Source organism: Apteryx mantelli, chromosome 17 (genome assembly GCF_036417845.1).
Source record: "Apteryx mantelli isolate bAptMan1 chromosome 17, bAptMan1.hap1, whole genome shotgun sequence".
NCBI lineage: Eukaryota > Metazoa > Chordata > Aves > Apterygiformes > Apterygidae > Apteryx > Apteryx mantelli.
The window spans coordinates 7,290,545-7,317,247 of NC_089994.1; the positions used below are offsets into that span (position 1 = coordinate 7,290,545).

At 49.5% G+C, this 26,703-nt stretch overlaps 2 protein-coding genes and 2 long non-coding RNA genes across 4 annotated transcripts in view; 2 read left to right on the forward strand and 2 right to left on the reverse strand.

Moving 5' to 3' along the window:
• SPPL3 (signal peptide peptidase like 3) overlaps positions 1 to 2,389 on the reverse strand; it is a 60,668-nt gene extending 58,279 nt beyond the window's left edge. The window contains exon 1 of the mRNA XM_067306979.1: positions 2,139 to 2,389. Coding sequence (XP_067163080.1) covers positions 2,139 to 2,161 — 23 coding nt within the window. The 5' untranslated portion in view covers positions 2,162 to 2,389. The remainder of the gene's footprint in view (positions 1 to 2,138) is intronic.
• A 1,511-nt stretch (positions 2,390 to 3,900) lies between these two features.
• Positions 3,901 to 6,288, forward strand: LOC136993573 (uncharacterized). Its single transcript, XR_010885956.1, has 3 exons — positions 3,901 to 3,960; positions 4,698 to 4,860; positions 6,176 to 6,288. It is a non-coding gene; the product is annotated as an uncharacterized lncRNA (long non-coding RNA).
• A 1,855-nt stretch (positions 6,289 to 8,143) lies between these two features.
• LOC106486333 (uncharacterized) lies at positions 8,144 to 14,171 on the reverse strand. Its single transcript, XR_001292864.2, has 2 exons — positions 13,822 to 14,171; positions 8,144 to 8,349 (listed from the first exon to the last, which is right to left on the reverse strand). It is a non-coding gene; the product is annotated as an uncharacterized lncRNA (long non-coding RNA).
• On the forward strand, positions 9,786 to 26,375 carry HNF1A (HNF1 homeobox A). Its single transcript, XM_067307272.1, has 10 exons — positions 9,786 to 10,191; positions 17,224 to 17,423; positions 18,313 to 18,499; positions 18,812 to 19,050; positions 19,848 to 20,005; positions 21,758 to 21,959; positions 23,337 to 23,528; positions 23,800 to 23,921; positions 24,233 to 24,374; positions 25,012 to 26,375. The coding sequence occupies exons 1-10, from the start codon at positions 9,857 to 9,859 to the stop codon at positions 25,137 to 25,139; spliced, it is 1,905 nt and encodes a 634-aa protein (XP_067163373.1). The 5' UTR covers positions 9,786 to 9,856; the 3' UTR covers positions 25,140 to 26,375.
• Positions 26,376 to 26,703: the final 328 nt, after the last annotated feature.

Genomic DNA, 26,703 nt, shown 5'->3' on the forward strand with positions numbered 1-26,703 from the left:
ATTTTTCCTTTCATTTCCTGATTAGATGTCAAATACCTTATCTTCACAGCAGCTACACACTACACCAAAGAACATGAAAAGCACTCATTCTGAAAAAAGCAGCCCTTACAGGTCCAGCAAATGCAAAGGACGCAAGCTGCCAACTTCAAAACTGTACAACAGCACTAATTGCTGGACACAATCCTGTACGATTCCTTTGCAGAAGCACCAGTTTCCTGGGTAGATGATTTAACATGTACGTTTTTCCTAAAAGCACTAGCCAATTTTCTACAGAGTTGCATTATCATAATTAAAAATAAAAAAGCAAGATTGTTGCTGGAAGCATAAGTAATTAAACACTCATATGCAGAGAAGAGTGCACAAGTTATAGAACAGGAGTCCTTCGTCTCAAAATAGATTTTTTTGATCATTCCTTATTTCCAAACAACACTGATCACAGCTCTAAACGTAAAATGAAAGCAACCTCAGAAACAGGAGGACATGTTAGTGAATACAGCAACAACAAAATTACAGTGTTCTGAGACGCAAGCCGCATATCATTGCTCTGCTACAACCCCAATACTACATTTCTTGTGACACATCTAGCAAGTTGCGAAGCACAATCCAGCTCTCAGCTTCACTCCCCTAACACGCACAACCTACAGAAGAGTTAATCAGACTTTGAGCCTCTGTTAAAAGTCTCGCCTTTAGATTAATACTGTGTCAAAGACGCTTATTCAAAAAAGCAAGGGAGTTAAAAGATTAAAACCATGTACTAATAGAAATTTTGTTTAGTTTATTTTTTTAAAGAAAGTTAGCTGGCAATCCCAGAAGTAGTTTACAAAGTTATAACTTCATCTTATAACTGAAATATAGTAAGATAATACTTCACTAGACACATCTAACTGAACTACATTAAATTGCATAAATCAGTAGCAACGTTCACGTCCTAAAACAATATATAGTCAATCCTCATTAGCCAAAGAAGTTGTCTTTTTGTTGTTTTAAAGCAAAGCAGACCACTACATGAACTGAGGTTGCAAAGCAAAATAAGAACTTCTAAAGAGGAAAAGACCAGTATGTGTACCAGTTCTTGAGAGAAGTGAGGGAAGATGGGAGAGGGGCTGTCAAAGTCTCAACATGTGGCAGAACAGGAATCTTGCTTCCAAGTTCTGAAAAAGAGTATTTCCAGAACTATTCAGAATAGAAATATTCCTCACATATTCAGTCCCTCCTCCACATTCAGCACACACCAAGGTCAAAAGCTGAGTTTTAACTCATTTCCTTGTAAGAGTAATGGGACTTTCTCCAAAAAGAAAGTAAGAAACACCTCCAGATGTTATTATTGAAACAGATTTAAAATGCAGTAAGAAAGTATCAGAATTGGTGATACTGCTGCAGTGCTGAAGTCAACAGAGCTGATGCACAGGTAGATTACGTGAAATATCTGTGTTGCAATCCTTGACAATACCCAAAACCAGAGCTATATGGAGAAACTCAACCCTGCCTCTTCAGTCCACAGCCAGCTAGGCCTGATTCAGTGTCAGGACACAGGGGGGTAAAAAATGCCCTCTACTTTCATTTGCTACACTTCGCGTCTTCCCACAGGAACTGGTCTCTTCCTCCTCGTCCTATTTCCTGCGCCCAAAACAAGCCTATTGTCACCGGGTGAAAACACACACACAGGCACTGACCGAGCAGCCGCCCCCCGCCAGCACGGGCCGGCTGCAGGCAGGGGCTCCACCTGCGGCCTCGCACGCCCCGGAGCGGCCCCGGCCCCGGCCCCATCCCACGCCCGGCGGATGGCGACAGCGTGCGGGATCCGGCCGGCCCGGAGCCCCCCGAGCCGGGGGGGACACAGCTGGGCTGCCGCTCGCCGGGCCCCGCTCCAGCGCCGCGGCTGCCGGGGCCCCTCACGGCCCCCCGCGGTGCCCCCTAACGCCTCCCCCCGCCCTGCCGCAGCCTCGGGCCGCGGCCCCCCGCCGGGAGCCGCCGCCCGCCCGCCCGCAGCGCCGGGCGCATCCCGCCACCTGCGCCCCCTGCCCGGGCCCGCCGCCGCCGCCGCCGCCGCCGCGGCCGGAAGGAGGCCGGGCCGGAACACCCCCCGCGGCCGGCCGGGCCCTCGCCCTCCGCCGCCGGGGCCCTCCCCCGCGCCTCACCACGAGTAGGTCTGCTCCGCCATGGCTGCGGCGCGGCGCCGGGCCCCGGGCTCCTCGGCCGCCTCCTGCTCGCCGGCGCCGGGGCTCAGTGGCGGCCCCGCTGCGGCTCCCGGCCCAACATGGCGGCGGCTGTGAGGAGGGAGGGGAGCGAAGGGGGGTCCCCGCCCGGGCGGGGAGGGGATGGGGGAGAGGGCGATGGTGGCGGCGGCGGCGAGGGCGGCGGCTCAGCAGCCGCGACGCGGGGCCGCGCCGGAGCGCCGGCGGCGGCTGGGCCTCATGGCCGGGGCAGCGGCAGCGGCGGCGGCGGCGGCGGCGAGGGGAGGGGATGGGAGGGGGCGGGCAGGCGGCGGGCACCGGCTGCCGAGGCGAGGCCGCGCGGCGTCGCCGCGCTCGCGCAGGGAGGAGGCGGGGCCGGGGGCGAGGGCGGGGCCGGGGCCGGGGGCCGGGCCGGGCCGGGCGGCGCGCGGCGTCACGTGCCCACAACACGCTCACGTGCCGGCGCCCGCGCGCAGGCGCCTTGGGCAGCGGCGGCGGGTGCTTGTCGGGCCCGGCCGCGCCTCGCTCCCCTCGCGGCGGCGGCGGCGGCGGCGGCACGCTGTGCGGGCGGGCGGGGCCGAGGCTGGGGCTGGGGCTGGGGCTGGGGCTGGGGCCGGGCAGCGGCGGCGGAAGCCCGAGCCCCACCGGAGCGGCCGCTGTCGGGGCTGCAGCGGAGCGGGGCGCGGGGTGGGGGCCGCGATCCGGCCACCGGGAGCCCTTTTTCCTCTAAAAAAGTATAAAAACAAAGCCGAGGGTGGGTTCCAGTATGCGGCGTGTTTTAGGGCTGCTGGGGTTTTGGGCGGCTTTACGTAGAAAATTGTGATTCCTCTTTTAAATCTTTTTTTTTTCCTTTTTGCGTTTTTTTTTTTTTTTTTTTTTTTTTTTTTTTTTTGGTAATAGGGAGCTAGGATGTGGGTGCTGGGACCGGCTCCTCTGTCCCCAGAGGTGCTGCTCCAACCCCAGTCCCCGCCAGAGCTGAATGCGCACAAAATGGCCCCGCCAGCGCCCAGGGCGAGCGCGCGGGGCCTGCGGGGCACACGGGGCCTACGGGGCCTGCAGCGCCCACGCCCTCCCGGCTCCCCGCGTCGCTGCAGGAAGCGAAGCCGATGCCCCCGGCGTCGCCCGGCCGGGCGCCCCTCGGGCAGGCCGAAGCGCCGGCGGTGGCTTGTGGCGCGTCTGCGGGCCGCGCGTGGGGAGCGGGGTTGCCTGCACTCCTGCGCCTGGGCTGTTTCTGCAGGCAAGTCCAGACCTGGAGAAATAACCCAAGGGCCGCGTGTCGCAAGCGGCGGCCTTGCTGGGGCTTGTGAGGCGCAGGGTGAAGGAAAAGGGACGTGCGTAGTCACGTCCTAAACGAACACGAGGCTAACAGCAGTTTGGACACAGCCTGCACGCTGCGGTGTATCTATCAAACCTAGGAAAGCAGCTGCTTTTGCCGCTCTTGTCTCACTTCCACTGATTTCCTGCCATCCCGCAGGACTACGTGACTTCCTAAGAACGAGTGTTGAATTGTTGTTTTGTCGGGTTTCCTTTTGGAGGAGGATTAGGTGATAAATGTTCAGGTAGGATAATTCTAGGTAAGTCTAGAGCTCCTAACTTGTATTCCACAACGTATTTCTGGAGAGTGCTAGACCTCTGAATTTACCATCTTTCAAACAAGGAAAGCAGTAACAGAGTTGGATCAAAAGCTAAGCATCGTTTTAGGAAGGCTTGCAGCAAAGAAAATAACATTCAAGATGCTCGGACTAAATGCAAATTCATGTTAATGTCCAGCGCTGTATTAAACCATGCGAGTCCCGGGCAGAGGAACTGGCAGCTGTCAATACCTATCTTGTCTCCTTTTCCTCCTTGGTTCCTTCAATGCTGCTGCCAAATCTCGGCTCCGTGATTATGTTTCTGCCGAGTGCAGATCTAGTGTCTCAGCTCAGGCCTGCCTACCTGAGTAATCCTTGCCGCCTGTTGCTTCACTGCAGCAGCTCGTGTGAGTGGAGTTTTGCGGCGTTTGGAGCAATTGATTTCAGTCCAGCTGAGCCAGCTCATTCATTGTTCCTTGCGGTGTGGGAGGGAGATGAGCCAGTTTTAACTAGCAGTTGGAGGTGATGTAACTGCCCTGAATAGAAGAACAATGCCTGGGTCTGGTAAAAATAGGTATTTCTTTAAAACAAAGAGGCATGTAGAAATTCTGTGTCTTAATATAATCATTAGATGACATTTTAGCTAACCATGTCTTGATTCCTCGATTATGGAGGTGGAAAGAGAACAGCAGTAGTTTCATGTAGAGCGTTCACCTTTTGGGAAGGGACATGACAGGTAGAGTTGTCAACCCTGCTTGGGTCTGGGAGGAACACGTAGCACAGAAATGAGCCGAAGGGGAAGGCAGAAGTCAGAGGCTCAGTTTGGCCGTGTAGCTCAGAGCTACCCGAGGATATTGTGCTTGTAAGATCCTAGTGGGATTCCCCTCGATAAAAATAATTGAAGTGTGCACTGACCAGCATGTGTCACACGATTCTCTTCACTACCACCTAGTGGGAAACTCCTTCATTAACCGAGCTCCAGCGCTGCCCCTGCTCTCCAGCCTCACCCTCGCCCTGGTGACAGAAACAGAGTAAGCGAAGGAGGGATGGATGGATGAACGAGAAGGAGAACAGAGTCCTGCTTCCTATCCAGGAAGAGCGTGGAGATGTTGCTGGTATGTAGAGATTACAGCCTATAATTTATCCCCCTAAGGTGGGTGCACCATCACACCCTGCCTTCTAGCCCCGCATCCAGCGCAGTTCTTAACGGCTGCTACACCGGAGCCCCTGCTCCCCGGGGAGACTCCCAGAGCTTAACAAATGTCACCTTTGCAGATGGAAGAGTGAAACATTTGTTCTTCTGAATGCAACTGCACCTTGCAAAGAGCAGTAAGGAGAAATCTGGGAAGGTGTTCTAGCGTCTAAATCAAAAGATAGCCTTGCCCTCTTCTTGCCTCTCTTTTGATCGTTCTCATGCCGATTGCTCTATTGAGATCGAGGAGGAAGGCTACCAACTAAAAACACTTTGCTCCTCTGTCAAGACATATTTGCTATTATAATCACATATTTACAACAAGGACTGCTACATGGAAGTGTAAAATGGGTATGTATTAGGAATATGCTAATCACATATTCAAGTGAGTCCTTCCCTGCTGCGATACTCAGGGTTTGCACAAATAGCTGAAATCCAACCCTATTAAAACATCATACAAATTACAATTATCTGGGATTTTTCACTCTCCTGTGTGCCACTTGGGGCCAAGCTCCCAGGGCACAAACAATAATCAGTTTTGGCTCTTGTGTAGCTTTTTTTTATCCAATCACAGAAATAGGGGTGAACACAACGATAACAATAATTCTCACATTTCAAGGAGGGGATGATGTTAATGTCATTCAGGCCAATAAAGCATTTGGCAGTCTCAGCAGGAGGAACTGTAAAATGGTAAAGAGTTATTAAAGGAACCACTTCTAAATATTTCTTTTGCCAGTGGCAGTTTTATCACCATATTCATGGAAATATATAGGCTCCCTCTGCTAGCAATTTTATTATAAAAATATTTAGTTTTTTTTTCCTTTCTCTGCATGCTCCTTGAAGTCATGACATTAGGCTGGCTTTATCCTAGGAAATTACTATATTTTTCATTGTGTATACTTGTTGATGGATTTGATTCAATAAATGAAAACATTGAAGGTAACAGTTGTATTGATACAAGACTCAGGCTTTGGGAACCTACAACCCACCTGCAGTTCCATTCACATTACACTGTTATGTGACTATTCAACTGGTTTTGCTTTCCTGTAATAAGCAGAATGCAGACCAATAGGTCTAAAAATAGAATAATGTTCCCATTATATACCCATTTATACTTTCATGGAGTAGTCCTCATTATTAATTAATCCACTGTTCAACTACCTTATTACATGTTCTTGGGAGAAGGCATTACATTGGAACAGTTTACCAAGGCAGACTATTATTTATCAATGAAATAGAATAAAATAGAGGAACAGAAGACATCCTTGCCTGGAAGCCTGCTGGAGAATGCCAACAGCCCAGGTTTATGAGACAGCTGTCACACGGTGTTATCAGACTGCCTACAACTTGAAGGGAAGTGAAGAAAATGATAATCAAAAGTAAAATGCATAGACATTGTATTAAAGTGTAGGTAGCACAATGCAAAGTAGCTGAACGTGTTTAATCAATCTTTATTAAGCATGCCGTTAAAACAGAAAACCTATAGAGCTCTGAATCCTCAAGTGTGATTACTAATTGATACATTTCTCCAGTCTGCATCCAAACCATTTTGGTAATAAAACATTTTTCATGAGCTTTCTGTTAAGCTTACCAGTTGTAAAGCTGCTTATGGCCTGTTACTGACGTATTGAATTGGAGAGGTCTTGACCACCATTCTAGTTATGCTTAATGAAAAATAAGTTTGCAGGAGAAAAGAGAATACAAAACCAGATACCTGCCTCCTCCTCCTGTTGGTGTGCAGTATCGCTTGGGGCTTTCATACTTCAAAAACTGCCTCTCCATTACAACTACCAACATCATGCTATTCAGGGTGACTTCAGAATCAAGACATGCTCCAGTAAGTTTTTGCAATAAGTAAGAAAATCAACAAAACCAACTGATATTAAATGAAAATGGGTATAGCAAAACCAAGTCCTTTTCTTTCAAACATTCCTTCTCAAGGCAAAATCCACGAGGCACAATTTGGTTATAGGAGCATATTGTTTAGATTATGGTACTCTACAATTTAGCTCTTGCTCTACTACGAGAGCTATAATCTAGCTGGCTAAAGCTTTGCAGCTTCCAGCCCTGACCTCTGCTGTCCTTATTACCTCTCAGCAGGATAGCGTGGCAGTTGTAATAATCTGAGAAATCGGAGATTGCAATCCTCAGTGCCAACATATAAAACAGGGGTGGTGGTTAATTCATAGCAGCGGTCTCCTTCCTCCCTCCCAGTTGTTCATTCTGATAGCTAGCAATCGGTAACGTCCGAGAAACACTGGTTTTCTTGCATCGAAGAATCTGAATTAGATATTTAATGGAGTGCTGAATCATTTGCTAGTGTATCTGGTTGGGCAGGTTACAGTGAATATAAAAACGACAGTGTAGAAGTTTTTAAGGCAAGTTTACCTCTTCCCTGATTGTCCAGGCTCCTGGAATTTAAAATGAGCAACTCTAATAGATCCAGGGAGAAAGACCTTCAGGATAAAGTGACAGAGAACATTTACCTATTCCTCAGTATTTGAAAGGTTTCCACATTAAACTCAGGGTTCCTCACATGGTATCCAGCCGTAGCATCCTGTAGGTCCTAACATACAGGCAGATGTTCATTTCTGGTTTTATGGCCTTTAAAGTTCATTGGTTTCAGGAGAGGCTGTTTTAAAAGCTTCTGTAGCTGAAGGCCTCCAGGGCAAGCAGAACCGAGAGGGTGGGGGCTTCTGGTGCGTGAGGAATCCTTAAAACCACATGATAAATACAGATAACTGGTTGCTAGGTTTTTTTCCTTCTTTACAGTTTCCCTTGACAAATATTGCTGTTCTTTGTCTAAACTTCACAATTTTTTTCCTGCAAGCGTACAACAAAAGTATTTATTCACAGAAAATAGATTGGACAGTCTATAAATAAAAACGTTAGTATTTTCCATCCTTTTCAGTTTAGGTAAAAGAAATCACTGTGCACAAAAAGGCAGAAGTAAGTAGCATGATATGGCAGCATCTTCTCTGTCACATATTGCAGCGAGCCCGCAATCTGTTGTCTCTGTGTGCAAAACCCTCGAATTATAAGGCTGCACCGTGCAGAAACCATGCATCATGGTTGGGCACTGTCATTACAACGGACAATTACCATTATCAGCCAGCCTGTCTACCACCTGGGAGGGTATTTGTAATCAAAAGTAAAATGCACAGAAATTGTATCAAAATAGAGGTAGGGCAATGCCAAAAAAGCTGAACGTTTTAAAATGCTCTTTATTAAACCTGCTACAAAAATAATAAAGTCTTTAGAAACAAAAGATATTTTTTTACATTAAATGTTTTCATATGGACTCCGAATTGATCCTCCCGTTTCGGCAGACAGAGGGAGTCTTCTGGAGCCCCATCTGAGCCTTGCCAACTGACTGCGGCGAGGGGAGCTGGCACTCGGGTGCAGACGGCGCCTGAAACGAAAGGCAGCAGTTATTAACAGCCCTGGCTGCGGGGATCAGCCCAGCAGCCGCTTGCCGTGCCCAGAGGGACGAGGGCGTCCAGCCCGCAAAGGAGCTCGGCCCCTCCGTGCTGCCCGCGAGGGGGAAGCGGAGGCCAAGGTCGCTCTGCGGCAGCCTCTTGGGCCAGTGCTCAGCCTGGAGCCGTCCTGGGAGGCTCCTCTTAGCTTGCGCCCCATGGGAGTATATAAAAATAGACAAGTAGTTGCTCTTAGGAAATCTCCATCAAGACAACAGTTTTAAATCCTTCCCCCGTTGATCACACAAGAAGGAATCGTTCACGAGACCCTTATACACCATCAAGTCCACACCTGCATACTAAGTTATTCCCTAGCCACTTAAACAGATTCATGCATATATTTGCAGGTGAGAAAAGACCACCTAAACATCGTGGCCCCCTCAAAAAGCGCCTGCAGCCGAGAGTGCCAGTGTGTTTTGGAAAGTCACCCAAAAGGTGGGGGTGGAACTGTAAAGCACAGCTGGCATCAGGAGGGGACGGCGGCAGATGCTAAGTGGGAGCCACTGAGCTGCCCAGGGCACTTCTCCAAAGCAGCAGAGCAGTTGCAGATAGGGCAGGGACTTTCGGTGCGAACCAACACCCAGGGCTGCTCCTTATCGGGCGCTTGAATCACCAGCGCAACGGGGGCCGCGTAAACCCCCAGGTGATGCCTGCGCTCATCAGTTAAACACCACACGCAGCAAGGTATAAAGGAGGCACCGGCCTTTGCGTATCAAGGAACCCCAGCAAGCCAAAGCCAGAAGTGAAAAAGCCGCTCGACGCTCAGCCGCAGAAGCCAGCTGGAGCTCCGCAGCGCGCCGCGACTCTCGGCCACTTCCACGTAGACCCGGCGGCGCGCAAGGCGAGGGAGGCTGCCGGTGCCGCCGTCCCCAGCCCGAAGGCCCTGGCAGGGGCCGGTGGAGCCTCTCCGCCACCGCCGGAGCTCTGCGCCGTCGCCCGCGCGGCGCCGCCAAACCCACCCCGCCTCCTTCCGTCTCCCAAACCGATGGGGCCAGAAGCGAGCTGCGTTCTTCTGCTTCCATTTCCCCGATTTTCTCGCCGCATCTTTTCCTCTTCCGTGCCGGCAGACCTTGCGGCCCTCCGCTTTCCTCTCCTTCCCTCCCTTCCCCTCCCCCTGCACTTTGTGAACTGCCGCTGCAGTGCTGAAGTCCAAAGTTCAGTAACTTGCTAAGCACACAGATAAATATGAACCTTGGAGAATTTACATTGCTCCAATGTAAACAGATAGCCAAGGGTCCCTTTATCAGCACTGGCTCAGGACAGTCGTGGGGGGTCTGAAGTGGCTCAATTCTGTATTTTGCTTTTTTGGGGGGGGCGCGCAGGCGGGCGGCTGCGCTGTGCCCACTGCCGACAGTCGGGCGCGTTACCTCAGGAACATGGTGTAGGGACGCCGGAGGCAGGACAAGCCGAAATCCAAACCCGGGCGACAGCAGGCTGAAGACCATGGTCTCCAAGCTGAGTCATCTTCAAGTGGAGCTGCTCGGGGCGCTGCTGGAGTCGGGGCTGACCAAGGAGACCCTGATCAAGGCGCTGAGCGAAGCGGAGCCCTACGTCCTCCAGAGCGAGAGCCAGCGCGCCATCCATGCCCTCCAGACAGAGAAAGGGGACTCGTGCCCCGAAATCGCCGCTCTCCCCAACGGCCTGGGGGAGGCCAGGTTATCCGAAGAGGAAACCTCCGACGACGGGGAGGAATTCACCCCTCCGATAATGAAGGAGCTGGAAAACCTGAGCCCCGAGGAGGCTGCTCACCAGAAGGCTGTGGTGGAAAGACTCCTACAGTAAGGACAGATTTGCTGCTCCTCTTTGCTGTTCTCTCTCGTATTCTCTCCCTCTAAATCTTTCTCCCTTCCCCTTCTGCTCAGCGTCCCTGGCATTCACCGCACCGTCTTCATCCATGCCAGGACTAGCAGCCCCCCAAATTCTCTGTAGAAGCTCAAACTTCCCTTTTATCTTCCTGCCGATGCGTAAAGGGAGCTCTGGAGCCCGACTGCATGTTAGAAGTGCTTACGATCACCAGGAAACGGGCTGCAGAGACTCCGTGGCCTGCGCGACCTGCGGCTCTCCGGCTAAACGTTAATTTTTATAGGATTCACGATTTCTGTCAGCAAGGGAGAAAAAATTAAAAACGAGATGCCCATAAAAATCTGGCCTCTGTTAACTGGCCTCACAGTACTCGGAGAATTTATGGTAGAGAGTTTTAATTTTTCCTGCTATTTTTAAGGCGATTAATATTTTTATCTTACTCGCTTCTCCTATAGATTTTATTTGTTAAAGACAAACCAAGAGAGCTTGTTCCTGTCTTTCGTGCATGTGCAAAATTCTCCTGACTTCAGTGGGGATTTTTCTTGTAGAAAGAGCAGAAACCAAATATACGCAGAGGTTAGAAAGACCTTGCTATGCTTCTGCCCTCCACTGCCTGCCATTACTACGGGCACATAGAGAGGAGCAATGACAGGTTTTACTGCCACACAAACCTGCCTTCGCATGCAAGCATCAAGTCAAAAGACAGGAAGAGTTCCCTAAACCAGGGGGTCTTGTGACAGACCCAGGACTCACGTTTGGGATTGTTATTGGGGTGCGAGTCCTACTAACAACCCTCAGAGGTTTGTCCAAGCAAGGACCAGGTCCTTCAAACCCATCTAGCCCAAGAGGGCAGAACCTTGCCCCTCCGTTTTGGAGGCGCTCTGAAATCACAAGCCGTCAGGCGACGCAAGGTGCAGCAATGTCCTGCACTTGAAACCTTCACTAAAACTAAAATCCAGTTAGAGACTTTTTTGGGCCTTCTGATCAATCCTCTTCGCAGGCAAAGGGAAATAACAAAGTGCAACAAGAAGCAGCGAACATCAAATCCCCCCACAAAAGGCCAGAGCTAGAAAAACAGCACAACAGGCATTAGCATTCGCTGTAAATATTTAAGAGAAGAGCAGCTGTGAGCTGCTGACTCTGCAGTTGCCAATGGAAGAAAATTCACTGGATCAGCTCTTACCTGGGAGGGGAAACACTCTCAATAATTCAATCTTCTTTTGGCCCCCAAAGTCTGTCTCTCTTCTTCCCCCCCCCCCCAGCTCTGCTACATCTTTTCATCTCCTCTTTCCCTTACTCTCCCCCATTCTCTTTACGTGTTCCCTTTCTCTCCTCACTTTTGTCCCTGCCGCTAATCCTCCCGTTTTGATGTCTTACTGGCTAATTCTCTCTCGCACCCTTCCACACTCTTTTCCTTCCCTTCATCCTTGTCTCCTTCTCTTCTCCCCGAGTCTGCGTACAGGTCTTGGGGTAGTCTGAGCCCAGTGGCACCGGGCGGGCCCTGGCTAGTTACTAATTATCCAATGGCTTTATTATTTCTCTTTTGTCTTATAAATTTATAGATGAAAAGACCCTGATAAGCTTTTTGATCATTAACTTCCGATGGTTTATCAGGTATCTCTCCAGAAAGGCAGCCATGTAGGCTGAAGAAGAGCACCCGGCTTTGCCCCGCTCTCCGCAATGAATGGGTGCCGGGCGCTGCGATCCGAGAGCGGACTCACGGACGGAAGGGCTTCCCTTCCTGCCACTCGCGCTTCAGCATGAATTCTAGTTTCCGATCCTCCTTGCCTTTCCCGGAGCTTGCTACCGGCCCTTCCCGTGCTTCCTACCGGTCTCAGCACAACACTCTCACCTGTCCCGCGTACCTGCAGTATTATTTGTGCTTTCCGGTCAGCGGTCTCCCATCTCCTTGTAGACGGCCAACTGAGCGGCATTCCCATTTTACAGAAATGCTCACTGAGGTACAGAGAGATCCCATGACTCACCTAAAGACCCCTAAGACAGGGGTGAGAAGACTGGGCAAGAGCCAGGATCTCTTAAGCCTTGTATCGGGCCTTAACCGCAACACTTTGCTCCGAAGCCTCTGGGCTTTCTTTCTTCACTCCCCAATGTCACAGGATACAACAGTTCGCTTCTGCTGTTCAGGACAGTATGAAGGGCACCAGAAGGCAGTTTCAGCCAAAAAGTTACAAGTATCCTTACAGGGGATATAATGGACCAAAACTATTCAAGGTGGAATGGAGAGAGTAGGAAGTCTGTATTGACAGTTTTCATATTTCTGGTCAAAGATTAGAAAAAATAGCAACTGTATGTCTGGAGAGTATCTTCAAAACATCTCAGGCAATATCAGGGTCTGATAATATGTAAGAAGTAGCTACCAACTAAAAAACTTTGGGTTTTTTTAAGAACAAACTTTTCCATTAATAAACATCTAAAGGTAATGTCCTTAAAATAGTGTTACAAATAATTATAGATATGGGAGATCAGTCTTCAACGGAAATTACTCCCAGCAGCAGATGAAAGGAAAGAAGGCAAAAAACTGATCCCCAAGCCCAAGGATACCCTGCAGAACTTCATGCTTGCAAAGCTGTTTCAGCATCTACACAAGGATTTCAAATCCAGAAACCAGATGGAGGCACTCCTACCTCTAGGCAGAAGCATCTTTGAGCATTACTAACAAGTCCGGTACTAATACTTAGACCGCATTTTAAGAGAGAGATTGACTTGTGGGCAGCTATAAGCGATTCAAGAAAGTCTTTGTGGTAGCTGCAACCACTGCTCCTGTAGTAAAGTAGTATCAGAAAAGCGGCCATTGCTAGGCTTTCCAGGAGCTGGAAACTAAAAACGACAGCACCAAGAGGCCAAATCTGTCCTCACAGGACCACTAAAGAGGAAACCACAGTTTGGGAACCACTAAGCAATGCTGAGTAAACCAGGATGTGGGCAAGATACACCCACACAGCTGGGTGCACCTGCAGGTGTTTGTTACGTTCGGTCCTTTAGGGACAGGACTGATAAAGGCAGTTCAGAGAAAGGTTTCTCTAGCGATGAATTTACATTCCGTTTTATTGTGTGCCTAAATCGGCCTCATTGATCTTCTATAGATCTGCAAACTGAAAAATAATGTTCTCTCCAGATCACTCCACAAAGAAAAAGAATTGTGTCTACGCTAAAGAATAAACTCACTAGGAAGATGGAGATGTGTGGAGTAATTCCCAGATATTCCCTGGAGTAAAGGCAGAATAAAGACAGCCTGGGGGGTATGGACAGACCATGCTACCAGAGGTACAGCAAACAAAGAGGTATAGCAACAATTCACCTGCAGGGCGAGGGGTGAAATTCCACTAGGAAAGAGAGAAATTGAGATAAGCAACAGATTTCCCCTGGAGGCAGGGATAAAAGCCTGGTTTTCAGAAGTACAAAGGAAAACAAAGATGTAATGATACAGGTCCGGTCTTTTCCCCATATCAGTGGTGTCTTAGAAAGGCTCTAGCTGAGGAATCTGGAGATGAAGCTGCCACACCCCTTCCATTTCCACATATAAACCAAGATGAGGCAAACCGGGCCAAGTTCAATAGAAAGGAACCCAGCCGGGATGGTCTTACCTTCCCTGCTCTCTGCCTAGCCTGGCTCCGGGCTCTGCACTGGCACCAGTGGGAGTTGTCTGGCGGGCTCCAGAGGAAAGGGCCAGAGGATGGTCCTGAGCACTTCACAGCTCTGAACCTCTGTTTAACCAAGGTCTGGTCCAAAGCAGCACTTCAGAATCTACCTCAGAGAAATGAGGGCTTCTCTTGCCTGGGAACCTGGAAAACGGGGAAGGAGGAAAGGAGAGACAGAGGGAATGAGGAAGAGGAGGGGAAAGAAAGGAACGAAGGAAAGAGAAAGAGAAGTTAGGAAGAGTGAAGGAGGGAGAAGGTCCCCCGAATGTTACATCCCCAGCTCTCCGGAATGGGTTTTCTTTAATGCTAACAACTTGATATTTACTTTCCATTTAAATTTGAGATGTTGCTATAAATTATCAACCAGCCTCTTGTTCCCTTTGAGTTTATAACTAACTACCTGGGTTACTTATTGTTCAGGTAACAAAAGGGAGGTGAAAACGCCCTTAAAAAGTGACCTCAGAACTAAGAAAATGGGAAGCTGGAAGGGAGAGAGGACCCAGGCCCATGGTTGAGTGGAGCTAGGGAGAGGGACTACACTCAGAAGGCAAGAAGAAGCAGACAGCAGGACAGCAAGACTTAGGAAGAAGGAAGTAAAGACTAACTATGCGAGAAGAAGAATCTGGAGATGGAGATTACACCTTAGAGAACAAGACAGGAATGCAGAGACAGCTTGTATCTGGGCAGAAAGGGAAGTTAAAAGCAAAAAATAGGCTTGGAGATGGAAGAGAAGAGCTTGAGCAAGGCAGACCCATTTCCACAGTTCTGACTTGGACTGAGATTTTAGTGCAATTACAACCAGGAAGGCTAGGCTAGGGGTGAAATCCTACCCTGACAGTCAATGATAGTTTTGCCACCAGCTTCAGCAGAGTGAAGGTTTCATCTTATGGTGTTTTAGTCAACAATGAAGGCTTTGCAGGTGGAACTGTGGATTGGGGCAATGGTTCATGTGAGGGCTCAACTGACTGACCTCCATCACTTGTTCTGTGACGTAGCCTAGGGCCAAAAGGAATTGCTGCTTTGGAATTAGAGCCTGGGCCTCGACAGTTTACAGGGTAGCCAGGATTTCATACAACTGTCCTACAAAGTCATACTGTACTAAGATGCCCTGCACTGTTGTACCTCAGAAAACTCTCTCTGCTTTGTCTCAAAACAGAAGAAACCCACAGGGCTTTGAACCACTGTGAGGAAAGTCAGCTCATAGATGCTTCCTGCTTTATTCCTACCACAAAGGGGGGATCTTGACCAGAGAGACAGAAGCGACTCATGACTGGGGTGCAGTAAGGAAATCAACCTGTAACTGAGGTTTCCCTCAGTGATAATGCAGTCCCCCCGCTTCCCACCTGAGCCAGAGCTCACATCTAAGATCAGAGATGCCACATTTGAGCCCTTTCTCCTTTGTACAGGGATTTGTGTAACAGATTCAGGGTACCAATGCTGGCTAGACTTCTATCACAAATACAGAGGGAGGAGACTGGTCCTTGGCTTGGACAGTAGGAGAACAAACCACTGAGGAAGGAAAAGCTTCCATGAGTTCAGCCCAATCTGAGGCTTTTGAAAGGCAAAGATGGTTAAGACAAGAAGCTACAAAACTGAGGCCTCTGGAACTGGCCCATCATAACGGAGAAACAAATGGTCCTATTTTAAGAAAACAGCTCTTTCAGGAAGCCGTAACTGATAGCGCTCCTGTCATACTTTAACTGCCGTGGGGCTTGCTCCTTGGACTGTCCAGCCACTGTGAAAGAGGCTGCGAGGGGAACAGAGATAATGGTGTTTGCACTGAGAGAACAGATGTGGACTTTGCTCTCCTTATCACTTTGTAGCCTCTGGCAACCTATTGAGTCAACAAGCACTGAATGGTACAGTTGTGGCCTGTTGCTCAGACCTGTGTGTTCTTGCAATAGTTTTTCCATAATCCCAGGTACCTTTTTTACCTTCCCCCCCTCCCCATTGCTCCTTTGATGCTGGAGTTGGAAATGACATCAGGGTATTTCTACAGCATGCAGATCATTTCCACTCCCCTCTGTTCCACCAGACGTTTCACATACAAAACAAGAAAGGATGCTCTTTGTCAAAACTGACCAGAAGCCAGGGGCTTTTCTGTAGAGAGGCACCTGCACCAGTTGGTTCTAGACTGCCTCGTTTCACACCTTCCTATTGTTACTATGATTTTCAGCTTTGATGAAATCAATACACACAGCAAAGAAATTGTGGTCATAAAGTCTTGTGCTTTCTCCATAATTTCCTTGGAAACCTTCATGGATATTCTAATCAGAGATCTTAAAAATCAGAGATTCACATTCATTATGAAATCCCAAATCAAATCAGCTTCCTGAGTTTTGTGAGTAGGTCTCAGATAGGTCTATTCCCTGGGCTAGTACCTTGAAGGAGGGTGGTGATGGGAAGAATGTGTGTTTTGCCTTTTGCTTTCCATTGCATTTAGATATTTCAGTAGATCTGGATGTGAATCAGTAGGTGTTATGAGCAACACATAGCAGATGTGCAAGGACATGATCCTAGATGGCTTGGTGTACACATACATGCCATGTGTAGCAGTATGATGAAAGCCTGTCTTCATTTTCTCAGTCATTGCAAGGTAACCCAATCTTGACCAGAATCAGGGCATGAGCTAGGTTCAGGCTGTCTAGTATCACAGTGAATCTGTCTTAGGAAAATGAAGTACACCTACCCTGAGTACCCAGGCCTAGAAGAAAGGGGGATAGAGAGGAAAAGGTATGTACTGGATGGGGGAGGGAGGGAGAGAGAGGAGCTGCACTCTTAAAACATCCAACTGAACATCGAAATGGGACGTCGCTTCCCTCCTCATAACATCTCTCACTAGCCGCAAAAATGCTTTACATTCGCATTGCTTTCCGTAGAAAGATCTGTTCCTTACTCATGCCAGCACTTGTGATTTACAAATAACAATTGCCTAGATAAAACAAGGCAAAGACTTGTATAAAAAAGGAGTGAAGATGGCAAAGACTGTGGCGATGCATTGGGAAATTCCCATGATAACTGGAACATCCCCTTCTTCTTCTAGGGAAATCAAAGTACCTACAAAGAGCAGTCTGAAGGAAGCTAGCACTACAGCTCTTCCACTTCATTTCTGACACTGTGCAGTTTTACCCCGAATGCAGGGCCACACTGCACGAGGTATCACAGTGAGGAACAGCTTCCCCTTAGCAGCCAGTCTACCACTCTCGCCTCCCCCAAGGCAATGGTGAGATAAAGACTGACGTGCAAGATGCACCTCCGGAAGCACTAGTGCACCTGCTTGGAAACCAGGCCTGCTGGGCACAGCCGTTAGACCTCTCTTTCCTGAGAAGTGTTTTCTGCTCCTTCCAGAGAGGATCCCTGGCGGGTAGCAAAGATGGTGAAATCCTACCTCCAACAGCACAACATCCCTCAGCGCGAGGTGGTGGACACGACTGGTCTGAACCAATCTCACCTCTCACAACACCTCAACAAGGGCACTCCCATGAAGACCCAGAAAAGGGCAGCCCTCTACACCTGGTACGTCCGCAAGCAGCGAGAGGTGGCCCAGCGTAAGTACAGCAATGACTCTTCTATCTCCAATTTCATAAACGCCTCCTCCCTCCCCTGCTGAGCCCTACTCCCCACTTCTATCAAGGAAAAAGAAGGAGCCACTCGCAGCAGGAAGCTTAGGAAAGTCTAGATCAGTATTCAGTGAGGATGAACCAAACTGTGCACAGGAAAACACCCCCCATAAAACAGCCCCCGCAGTCCCCTCCTCCCCCCACCCCACAACATTTGGCTGAAGAGAAGCAAATTAATTCTGTCCATTTGTGATAACAGTTCTACATCCGTCCTCAGACTAAAACAGGGCACTGGTCAGAGGACAAAATGGACAGAATTTCTGCCCGAGAACTAGGCTTTTGCGAATTCAGCCAAAGCAGCGGTTCCTCTAGCTGCCAAAGCACAGCAGGCTGCTGCATCCCTGGGTCACACCACTGTGGACTATCGCCTCACGCGCTCTGAGCCCTTTCGTTTTAGGTGCACGCTGGGATCCCGTCCCTGCGGCATGTACCACATTCATGAGTCTGGCTGGAATCTGTCTTACTTAGTTTTGCATTCATGGGTTGCAAGTAAAATGAGACACTTGGCCTCTGGGTGACTCTGGAGAGCAGGACTTCATCAGTCAGGTTTACTCTAGGCTCTGCTGCGTTGGCTTTCACTGCTCCAAGGTGGAAGTGGAGATGCAATGCATGCAAGAGAAGGGCCAGGTAGATACAGTCCTGCTAGGAGTGCTTCATCTGTCCCAGCAGATTACAGAGCTCTGTTTCCACCTCATCTAGATTCAACCCTCTGCTTGTAAGAGATGCTCTAAGGGTGAGCTGCACGGGGCCTGCTGGGCACAAACACTACTGGAAACCCTTCTAGCGGGCAAATCCCCTTGTCCCTTTCTGCCCTCAGAATTCACACACGCTGGCCAGGGTATCTTGACAGAGGAGCCCATGGGAGATGACCTGCCCACCAAGAAGGGAAGAAGAAACCGCTTTAAGTGGGGTCCTGCCTCACAACAGATCCTGTTCCAAGCCTACGAGAGACAGAAAAATCCCAGCAAAGAAGAGAGAGAGGCACTGGTGGAGGAGTGCAACAGGTGAAGCTGGGTCTCTGGCTTTGAGGGAGAAGGGCAGAGCAGGGCCTCTCTGGGTCCTTGCTGTTTGCTAGCGCTCGTGAGAGGCAAGCTAATGGCACAGCAGTGGATGTCACCACTGCCACCAGCCAGCCTCGAATGTAATGCCACTACTGAGCACTCACTGTTCACAAAGGATGCAGAAACGCCCCATGTCTTGCTCTTTCCGGCAGGCCCTTTACAGTGTGTCTGGCCACAGGCATTTTGGGGCTGCCCACTTAACTCCACGTCTTTGAATCCGGCTCAGCAAGACTCTTTTCGTGTTTTCCCCCACAGAGCAGAGTGCATTCAGAGAGGTGTTTCCCCATCCCAGGCCCAGGGGCTGGGCTCAAACCTGGTGACGGAGGTGAGAGTTTACAACTGGTTTGCCAATCGCAGGAAGGAGGAGGCTTTCCGGCACAAGCTGGCTATGGACACCTTCAGCGGGCCCCAGCCCACCTCTGCTCCCCCTCTAACTCCTCACAGCTCTTCCTCCCTCCAGCCACCGTCTGCTCTCTCACCCAGCAAAGTCCACGGTAAGAAACAACCAGGGGGAGATCTGGTGGAAAAACAAAACTTGCCAGAGCTCAGTCATCAAAACCATCTCCCAAGTCCACCCCTTTATGAGGTGGCTCTACAGACAGAAAAGGCAGATTTGACACAAGGAAAGAGTATGGGTGACAAAGAGACCATGTCTCTGGGCGAGGACAGGAGGGTGGCTAGAAAAGCAAAGGTGACACTAAGTTCAGTAACAAAACTTTGAGCTGTCTCCTCACTTACTCTTTCACAGTCTGCTCCTCCCTCACGGCTGGCAGGCAGCAACCCCTTTTCAAGGGGTCATCTGCTGGGCTGCCATCACAAGTTAATTCTATAGCCTTTCACACGTGTGCCTCTACCACATCAGCAGCATCAGACTCCACGACTGAATTTTCAGGCTTCAGGAAAGGTCACTCCCTAACCCAGGAACAAGAGCTCTGCCAGCTCCCTAGGCCAGGGCTGGTAACTGATGTCATGCTGGGAAGAGACGATCTTACTAAGGCTCGCTCCTCTCTACACCCACATCCAGGGAGGTTTCTGGCCAGTCCAGCTCACCTCCTGCAGTGCACACAACCATACCTGAGTCAGGACTTGAGGAAGCAGTTTGGCCAAGTTACAGAGGAAACCCAGGGCACAGTGGTGGGAACGCCTGTTCTCACGGTTCCTCTGTCACCCACCTCGTCTCTTTGCTCTGAACACCAAAGACAAGCAACTGCAAAGGAAACTGAATTTAGCACTTGTCAAAATGTCTCGGTTCCTCATTGTTGACACCCCGTTCCATCTTGTTATGACTCAGGAGTGAGGTACAACCAGCAGCCAGCCACCGAGGCAGAGTCCTCCAGCAGCAACCACCATGGGAACAGCTCCATGGTGACCACCCAAACCATCCTGCATCAGGTTTCTCCCCCTGGACTGGAGCCCAGCCAGAACCTACTGAGCACAGATACTAAGCTGGTGAGTGATATATACTGATGTACTGGTGACTACAGGATGTCAGATCCTCTGCCTATGGTCACAATACGCACCATTCAAAATGGCATTTCCTAGAATACTCTTAAAAACAACCTTCTTGCAGCAACATTACACAGTCAGCTTCACACTGCCCATATAATATGAGCAGTCTCAGGGTACCTGTGACCTTCACACTCCTGGTGAGGGTGGGCGTTAGGGCATGAAAACAGAAAGTACAGCCATTTCCTTTAGACTAACAAAAACACTCTATTCTGAGAAAACAGAGCTCAAGATATGACATTATTTCCTTCCTCCCAGAAGGCCTTTTTCTCTCCCCTCCTTCCCCAGTGAGATTCTCATCATCTCCAGCTCTCATTCTCTATACATCTCAAGATAATTGATCAGACTCCAGTGGGATCAACAGATCAGAGACTAGTTACTTACATTTATCCTATCTATAAAATTAAGCCCAACAGCCTGTAAGCAGCACCTGCAAGGGGGACATGTCTGGATATCTGGACTGTAGCCACCTACCTTCTCAAAGCAGACTTTCTTTTGAGTTTTTCTTAAGGAAACTTCTTTCCACATAGTTCTAATGCTTCCCTGCTAATTATGCAACTGATCATTTTTGGTTTGCACACCTTCCCTTGCTTGCAGGGAATCTGTTGGAAGAAGTTTGCCTTAGTGCATATTGGCATGAGGCAAAGTTAAGTTCACTGTGAAAGAGTATGATTTAAACCTGTACAGTCACCCACTTGCTTTGCTGGTTTTCTGGTCTCTCCCCGAAGAACAGAAGTCTTTCACGAGGCACTGAAAGTCGTCTTTTAGAGCTGTCTTCTAAAATTGATATCAAGGTGATCTGTGCCACTGTTTAGCCTGTTGCTGCTTAGTCTTACTAAAAAGTCCCTACAGCTTGTTGCCTTTGGGGAGAAAAAGGGTATAATAGAAAGCACTGAACTGTCTCTATCAGCCAGATTATTAGAATGCTACTTTGTGCTTCTGTAATTTTTTTTTTAAACTATGAATCTTGAAAGGGCTTTGCAAACTCAAAACCCCATTACAGCATAGACACAGGCTATGGAGTTCATGTTAGAGGGCGAGGAAACAGTCAAGTTATTAAGTTTCTCAGCAATTCAAGGACACAGACAGAATCAGCAAGCCACCCAAGTCTAGGACCGTCCTGCTCTATCCAATAGATGCGCTTCTTTCCTAAAAGCGGGCAGCTGCCACTTAGCACGGCCTGAAGAACATACGGGGGGGAAGAAGGATAGAAGGAAACATTTCAGCAGCTCCTTTAAAATCTCAGCCTGAAAACTCACTGGCCACTAAGAGACACTTGCTGAGAGGAAGGGAAATCACGGGCATTTCTCAGAGAAAAAGTGAGTAGGAAAAGAGGAACTCGTGGATTCTGTGCTGAACTCCACAGCTACACTTAGGTAATTAGCAGAGGACCAGCCTTCCCCATAGGGAACGCAGTAACCCCATTCCTGTCTGTGCAGCCCTTGCGAGCTTCTGGATGTGAGGAATTAAAACGGAGCAATGGTTTACTCTTAGTTTTTCAACAGCTGACCTTTACCAGTTAACTGAGGAGCGTGAAAAAACAGAAACTGCACATAAGCAAACGCAAAGCCTTTCTAGCTAGCAAGGGGCCGGGGCAGGCGAGAGGGGGAGAAGGAAGTTTATCACGGCTGTGGGACCTGCCGTAGACACGGTGCTGCAGATGACGTGTTCACGGGCCTCCCTCCCTTCACACAGATCTCGGCTCCCGGAGGAACTCTCCCTCCCGTCAGCACCCTGACGGCCTTGCACAGCCTGGAGCAAAACCCTCACGCACTGAGCCAGCAGACGCAGAACCTCATCATGGCATCGCTGCCCGGCGTGATGGCGATCGGAGCCGGCGAGACCCCGTCGCTCGCGCCAGCGTTCACCAACACAGGTGCCTCCACGCTGGTGATAGGTGAGTCGCTTATTTGGCTGCTTATGTTCTCCACGATGACTCTGCCTATCGGGATTCAGATGCACGCGTGATCGTTAGAATCACCTGCTTCGCTTCCAGAGGCAAAAGCGCCGAGCTGGCAAGGATACGGAGCTGGGGAAATCAGCCACCAAGACTAAGGACCTTCAGCAGCACTACTGACAAGCATTCATGGGATTAAGGGACAGAAGTTCCTTACTCATGGCAGAATTAAGTTACACAGAAACCCAAGTCTTGAGAGCAAGGGACCTTCTGCAGTCTATTCCCATGCCACTGCTTTGTTCTGCTGCTGTGCTCGTTTCCATCGTCCCAAGCATAAATGTAATGTCAATGTAATACTCTCTCAAAACTATGAAAATTGAAGCATGTTCATATCGCTTGAAAGATAAAACGCCCTGTTCTACCTCCTGCAAGGAGCAGCATATTCCTTTGGAACCTGCAGCAGTAATTAGTTTGTCCTTTTTTTTTTTTTAATACATTTTTCACTTTGGCAGCTTTTCTGGGCTTGTATGAGACTTCTTTTCATTCCCGGACTATTCTATTGCCAAAGTGCATGTCATTAGATAAAAGAAAACAAAACTACACTCTTCCTACACTTTCTTCCCAGGAAGAAAGAGGTCCTGTTTTGTTCCACGGTGACAGCTGTGAACTATTTCCATTTCCTCATTTACACCCAGGATTGTTATGATATGGATTCTAATTCTGTGCAAACAAAAAAAATTGGAAATTTCCACACAGTGTTAACAGTATCTCAGTGCTGTACAGACTCGCTGATTTACAGGAATGGGGTCTGGACAGTTGTGGGACACGGGCAGCAATGCATAAAACCTTCTACCTCCTTCTCACTGGTCCAAATTCCATAATTCGGCAGCCTAAGCAAAAAGAGCTCAAACTCGGTTCCAAGTGGCTGGGCAGCTATAGCACCGATCTCTCTGTTGCCAACAACTTCATTAAAAAAAAGGAATAAAAGAATGAACTGGACAGTGAAATGAAACCCCAGCTTTACTTCCGAGCGAGGCCTCCCCATGGAAGTTTACATCAGGTTATTGGTAAAGCGCAGGGTGATGATCTGTGCTGGTACAGGAGGAGGCACCACAGGAACCCACGCTGGCAGGCAGAGGCGTTTTTGTGGTTCCTGCCTGCATTATCCATTTTGCATGCTCCCGCTTCATTTTCACATTAAAATCACGGAGAACACAAGAGAAGCTCCTGGAAAGCAGCAACTGAACTCGCCCTGCCACGACAGACCAGCCACGCTGACCATTTCAGACGCCCCGTTGCAGAGCAGCCACACTCCTCCCACAGCGTGCAACAGTACCAAAAAAAGGTCTCAGCATGTCACTGGTCTTTGGTTTTCAGGCCTGGCCTCGACGCAGCCCCAGAGTGTACCGGTGATAAACAGCATGGGGAGCAGCCTCACCACCCTGCAGCCCGTCCAGTTCTCCCAGCAGCTGCACCCGTCCTACCAGCAGCCCCTCATGCAGCAGGTCCAGAGCCACATCAACCAGAGCCCCTTCATGGCTACCATGGCCCAGATACAGAACCCTCACGGTAAGATCACGAACGCGTTTGCTCTAACCAAAAATAGCTCGTTCTGGAGCGTTTGCTGGGTCCTTGGGCTCGCAGCACTCCGTTTCCCCCTTCCATTATTGTTGTCCTAATTATGAAATTATTTTTCTCTTGCATTCATCTCCCTGTCCCTCCACTCCCACTGTTTTGGAGACAGACAGCAGGTCCACACACATGAGGAGAACAACTCAGCCAAACAACTTCTCATGCAAAGCTCCAGCATCCACATGATCTTGTTTTCTTTCATGCACAGCTCTCTACGGCCCCAAGTCCGAAGTGGCCCAATACACACATACAGGCCTCTTACCACAAACCATGGTGATAACAGATACTGCCAATCTCAGCGCCCTGACTAACCTGACACCAACTAAACAGGTAACAGCCTTTAGCACATGCCTTTGTTCCCCCACCTTAGAACCGCACCAGTCTGCAGGTAGCTCCTTGCCTGTGTCTGAGAGTTTTTGGGTGCGTGGTCTATGCCACGGCAGCAGGACAGTCCTTCCCATCTCCTCCCCTTGCTGGTACCAGCTGCAATACTGGAGGCATTAGAGCAAGCTCTTCACTCCATCATCAAGGAGGATTTAATCTCCTTGGAAACAGCACCTGCTCACTCTTCCCAGTACTTGTCTCTTGTGCCTATAAAAAGGGACGTCGAAACCAGGCGCTGTTAACTTTCCTTTCTCTAGGCGTTTACATCTGACTCGGAAACGCACACAGAGTCTGGGATCCATACGCCAGTGTCACAGGCGCCAACGATACATTTACAGAACCAGGACACAACCATCCAGCACCTTCAGCCAGGCCCTCGCCTCACCTCGAGCCCTGCTGGTAAGGGCAGCAGCCGCTATTATTTTAAACCGCGTATTGCCCAGCTCCTCCTGCCAGCACCGTAACGCCCCCCCCGAAAACAGGAACCAGGGCCCACCGTTCTCCGAAAGGGTTCCACCAGTGTCCTGGGGGGGGGGGGGGGGGTTTGGAAAGCTGGTACAAGGGAAAAAAGATTTAGAGGACAGTTTATAGCAGGGAACTGTCTGCACAGACTGTGTGAGGCAGGACTGTGGAAATGGGACCCCTCTACAGAATTTATAGAGGAGAATAACCTTAAAGGTATCAACAAGATCAGGGTCCACACACTGCCAGAGCGGCAGGCAGTTTGAGCCGAAAAGCCCAAGACTCCTTCACATACAGACTCAGGCTGGAGCTTTCCAGCGCTAAGAGAAGACATTAACTAGGACAGTAACCATCAACTAGACTCACAAAGCTAAGCTCCCTGAAGGTCACCTCCCACGGTGCTTTCAGGCTAGCTTTGGACCTAACCTAGGTTCACAATGGCACACAAAACAGGGAAAGGGCTACACTCCTAGGCCGAGAGATTGAGGGCACGCTGGAAACGCGAGTGTGCATGCACATGAGGAGGGGGCTGCGGTGAGAATTTGCTTTTAACTCCTGCCTGTGCCTTTGACAGTGTCCTCCAGCAGCCTCGTGCTGTACCAGAGCTCCGACGCCACCAACAGCCACAGTCAGCTGCTGCCGTCCACTCACAATGTCATCGAGACCTTCATCTCCACGCAGATGGCATCTTCCACTCAGTAACCAAGGCAACCAGCTCGAGGGCGACTGCTGCGACCAAGCTGTCAGGAGCGACTCCGACTGCGTTTGCCGTCACTGCCACCGCCGCCTTCAGCGGGCAGGAGAGGCTGCGCTCGGCAGCCCCGCAGCCCCTACGCCTCACACGAACCCCTCGCTCAGCTGCCTCCACGGCAGAAGGTGTCCCAGGCACAGGGCAGGAGCCCCAGAGACATTGCCGGCACTGCTAGAACCCACTGCCACCCCCTCGCCCCCCGAAACCAAACCAACCCACCCAAACCCCAGCAGCCAGCCTAGAAAGGCTAGAAACCCTTGTGGCTGCTAAGGAAGGAATCCCCTCAGGAAAGGGATCTGACCGCAATACGGCAAAGACGCCAGGGCGCGGGTGGGATTTTCATTCTGCTCAGCCCCTTCGCCAGGCTGGGCCCGCACGAACCTGCCAGCGCCAGCCACACCACGCAGGAAAGAGCAAAGCCGAGCTGCCAAAGACGCGACACCATCTCCAAAACGCTCACCTCCTCTGCCGTAACGCAGCACCAACGGCAACGTTGAGAAATAACACTTTCTCGGAGGCAAGAGTAGGAGAACCTGACTCTCGGCTTCGCAACTAAACCTGCCGAGGGACAGATTCAGGAATGGCTTGGCACAACCCTGTCAGTACGGGATCACTCAATACAAGCTACAGCTCCATTACTTAACTAGAAAAAACCCAAACCAGAAACCCAAACATTTTCAACTTGTCAGTTCAAAACGACCTGCTTTAAAAATCATGCTATCCTAGTGGAAATGGCTTGGTTATTTTTGATATAGCTCTGCTTTGTTTTAAATGCAGAAATTAAAATTTAAGAGCAGTACGGAAATTCCTGTTTTCTGCATTAATTCTGTGGATTCTCATCTCCTGCATCCTGCTGAATGACCCAGGGGATGGCACTCCCCACAGGTCCTTGACACTGCGCGATGGCTGGGGCTTTCCCATGCTCCACGAAGATCAATAGTTCCCTAGGTTATCCTCTATAGAGATCTCAGCTTGGATGGATTTTACAGTGGGATTCTCAGTTTCCCTGCAGGCTAGATTCTACCATGCAAATAATTTCCCTGGGGTCTAAAAGCCTTATTTGCACTAAGTGAAGGTTTTCTGCCCTAAGGATCTACTTACATAATTCCTCTTCTAATTATTCCTCTCTTTGCTATTTACTCTCAGCCTTCACATCACTGATGTGTCAGTAGCCAGACATGAAAGCAGCCCCAGTAACATATTTTTGTCATTGCGACAGAAACAGAGTTATTCTTTTGCCCACAAGAAGGACAAAAATCCTCAAGACTAGAACATGCTCAAGACTTAAAAGGTTAAGATTAAGGTTAAGGAAGAATTAAAAAAAAGGCCTAATAGCGAACTCGTAAGTTATCATATCTGGAGTTTTCAAAGTTACAGACGTCAATTACAGTTCATATTGATAAGAGCTTCCTCTAGATACCATCAACCATCAGAGACCAATTTCGGTAACTAGAGTCTCTGTGCAATCTCACCCTAGAATTGGTCCCTAACCTCCTATGCGCATTACTTGCGAAT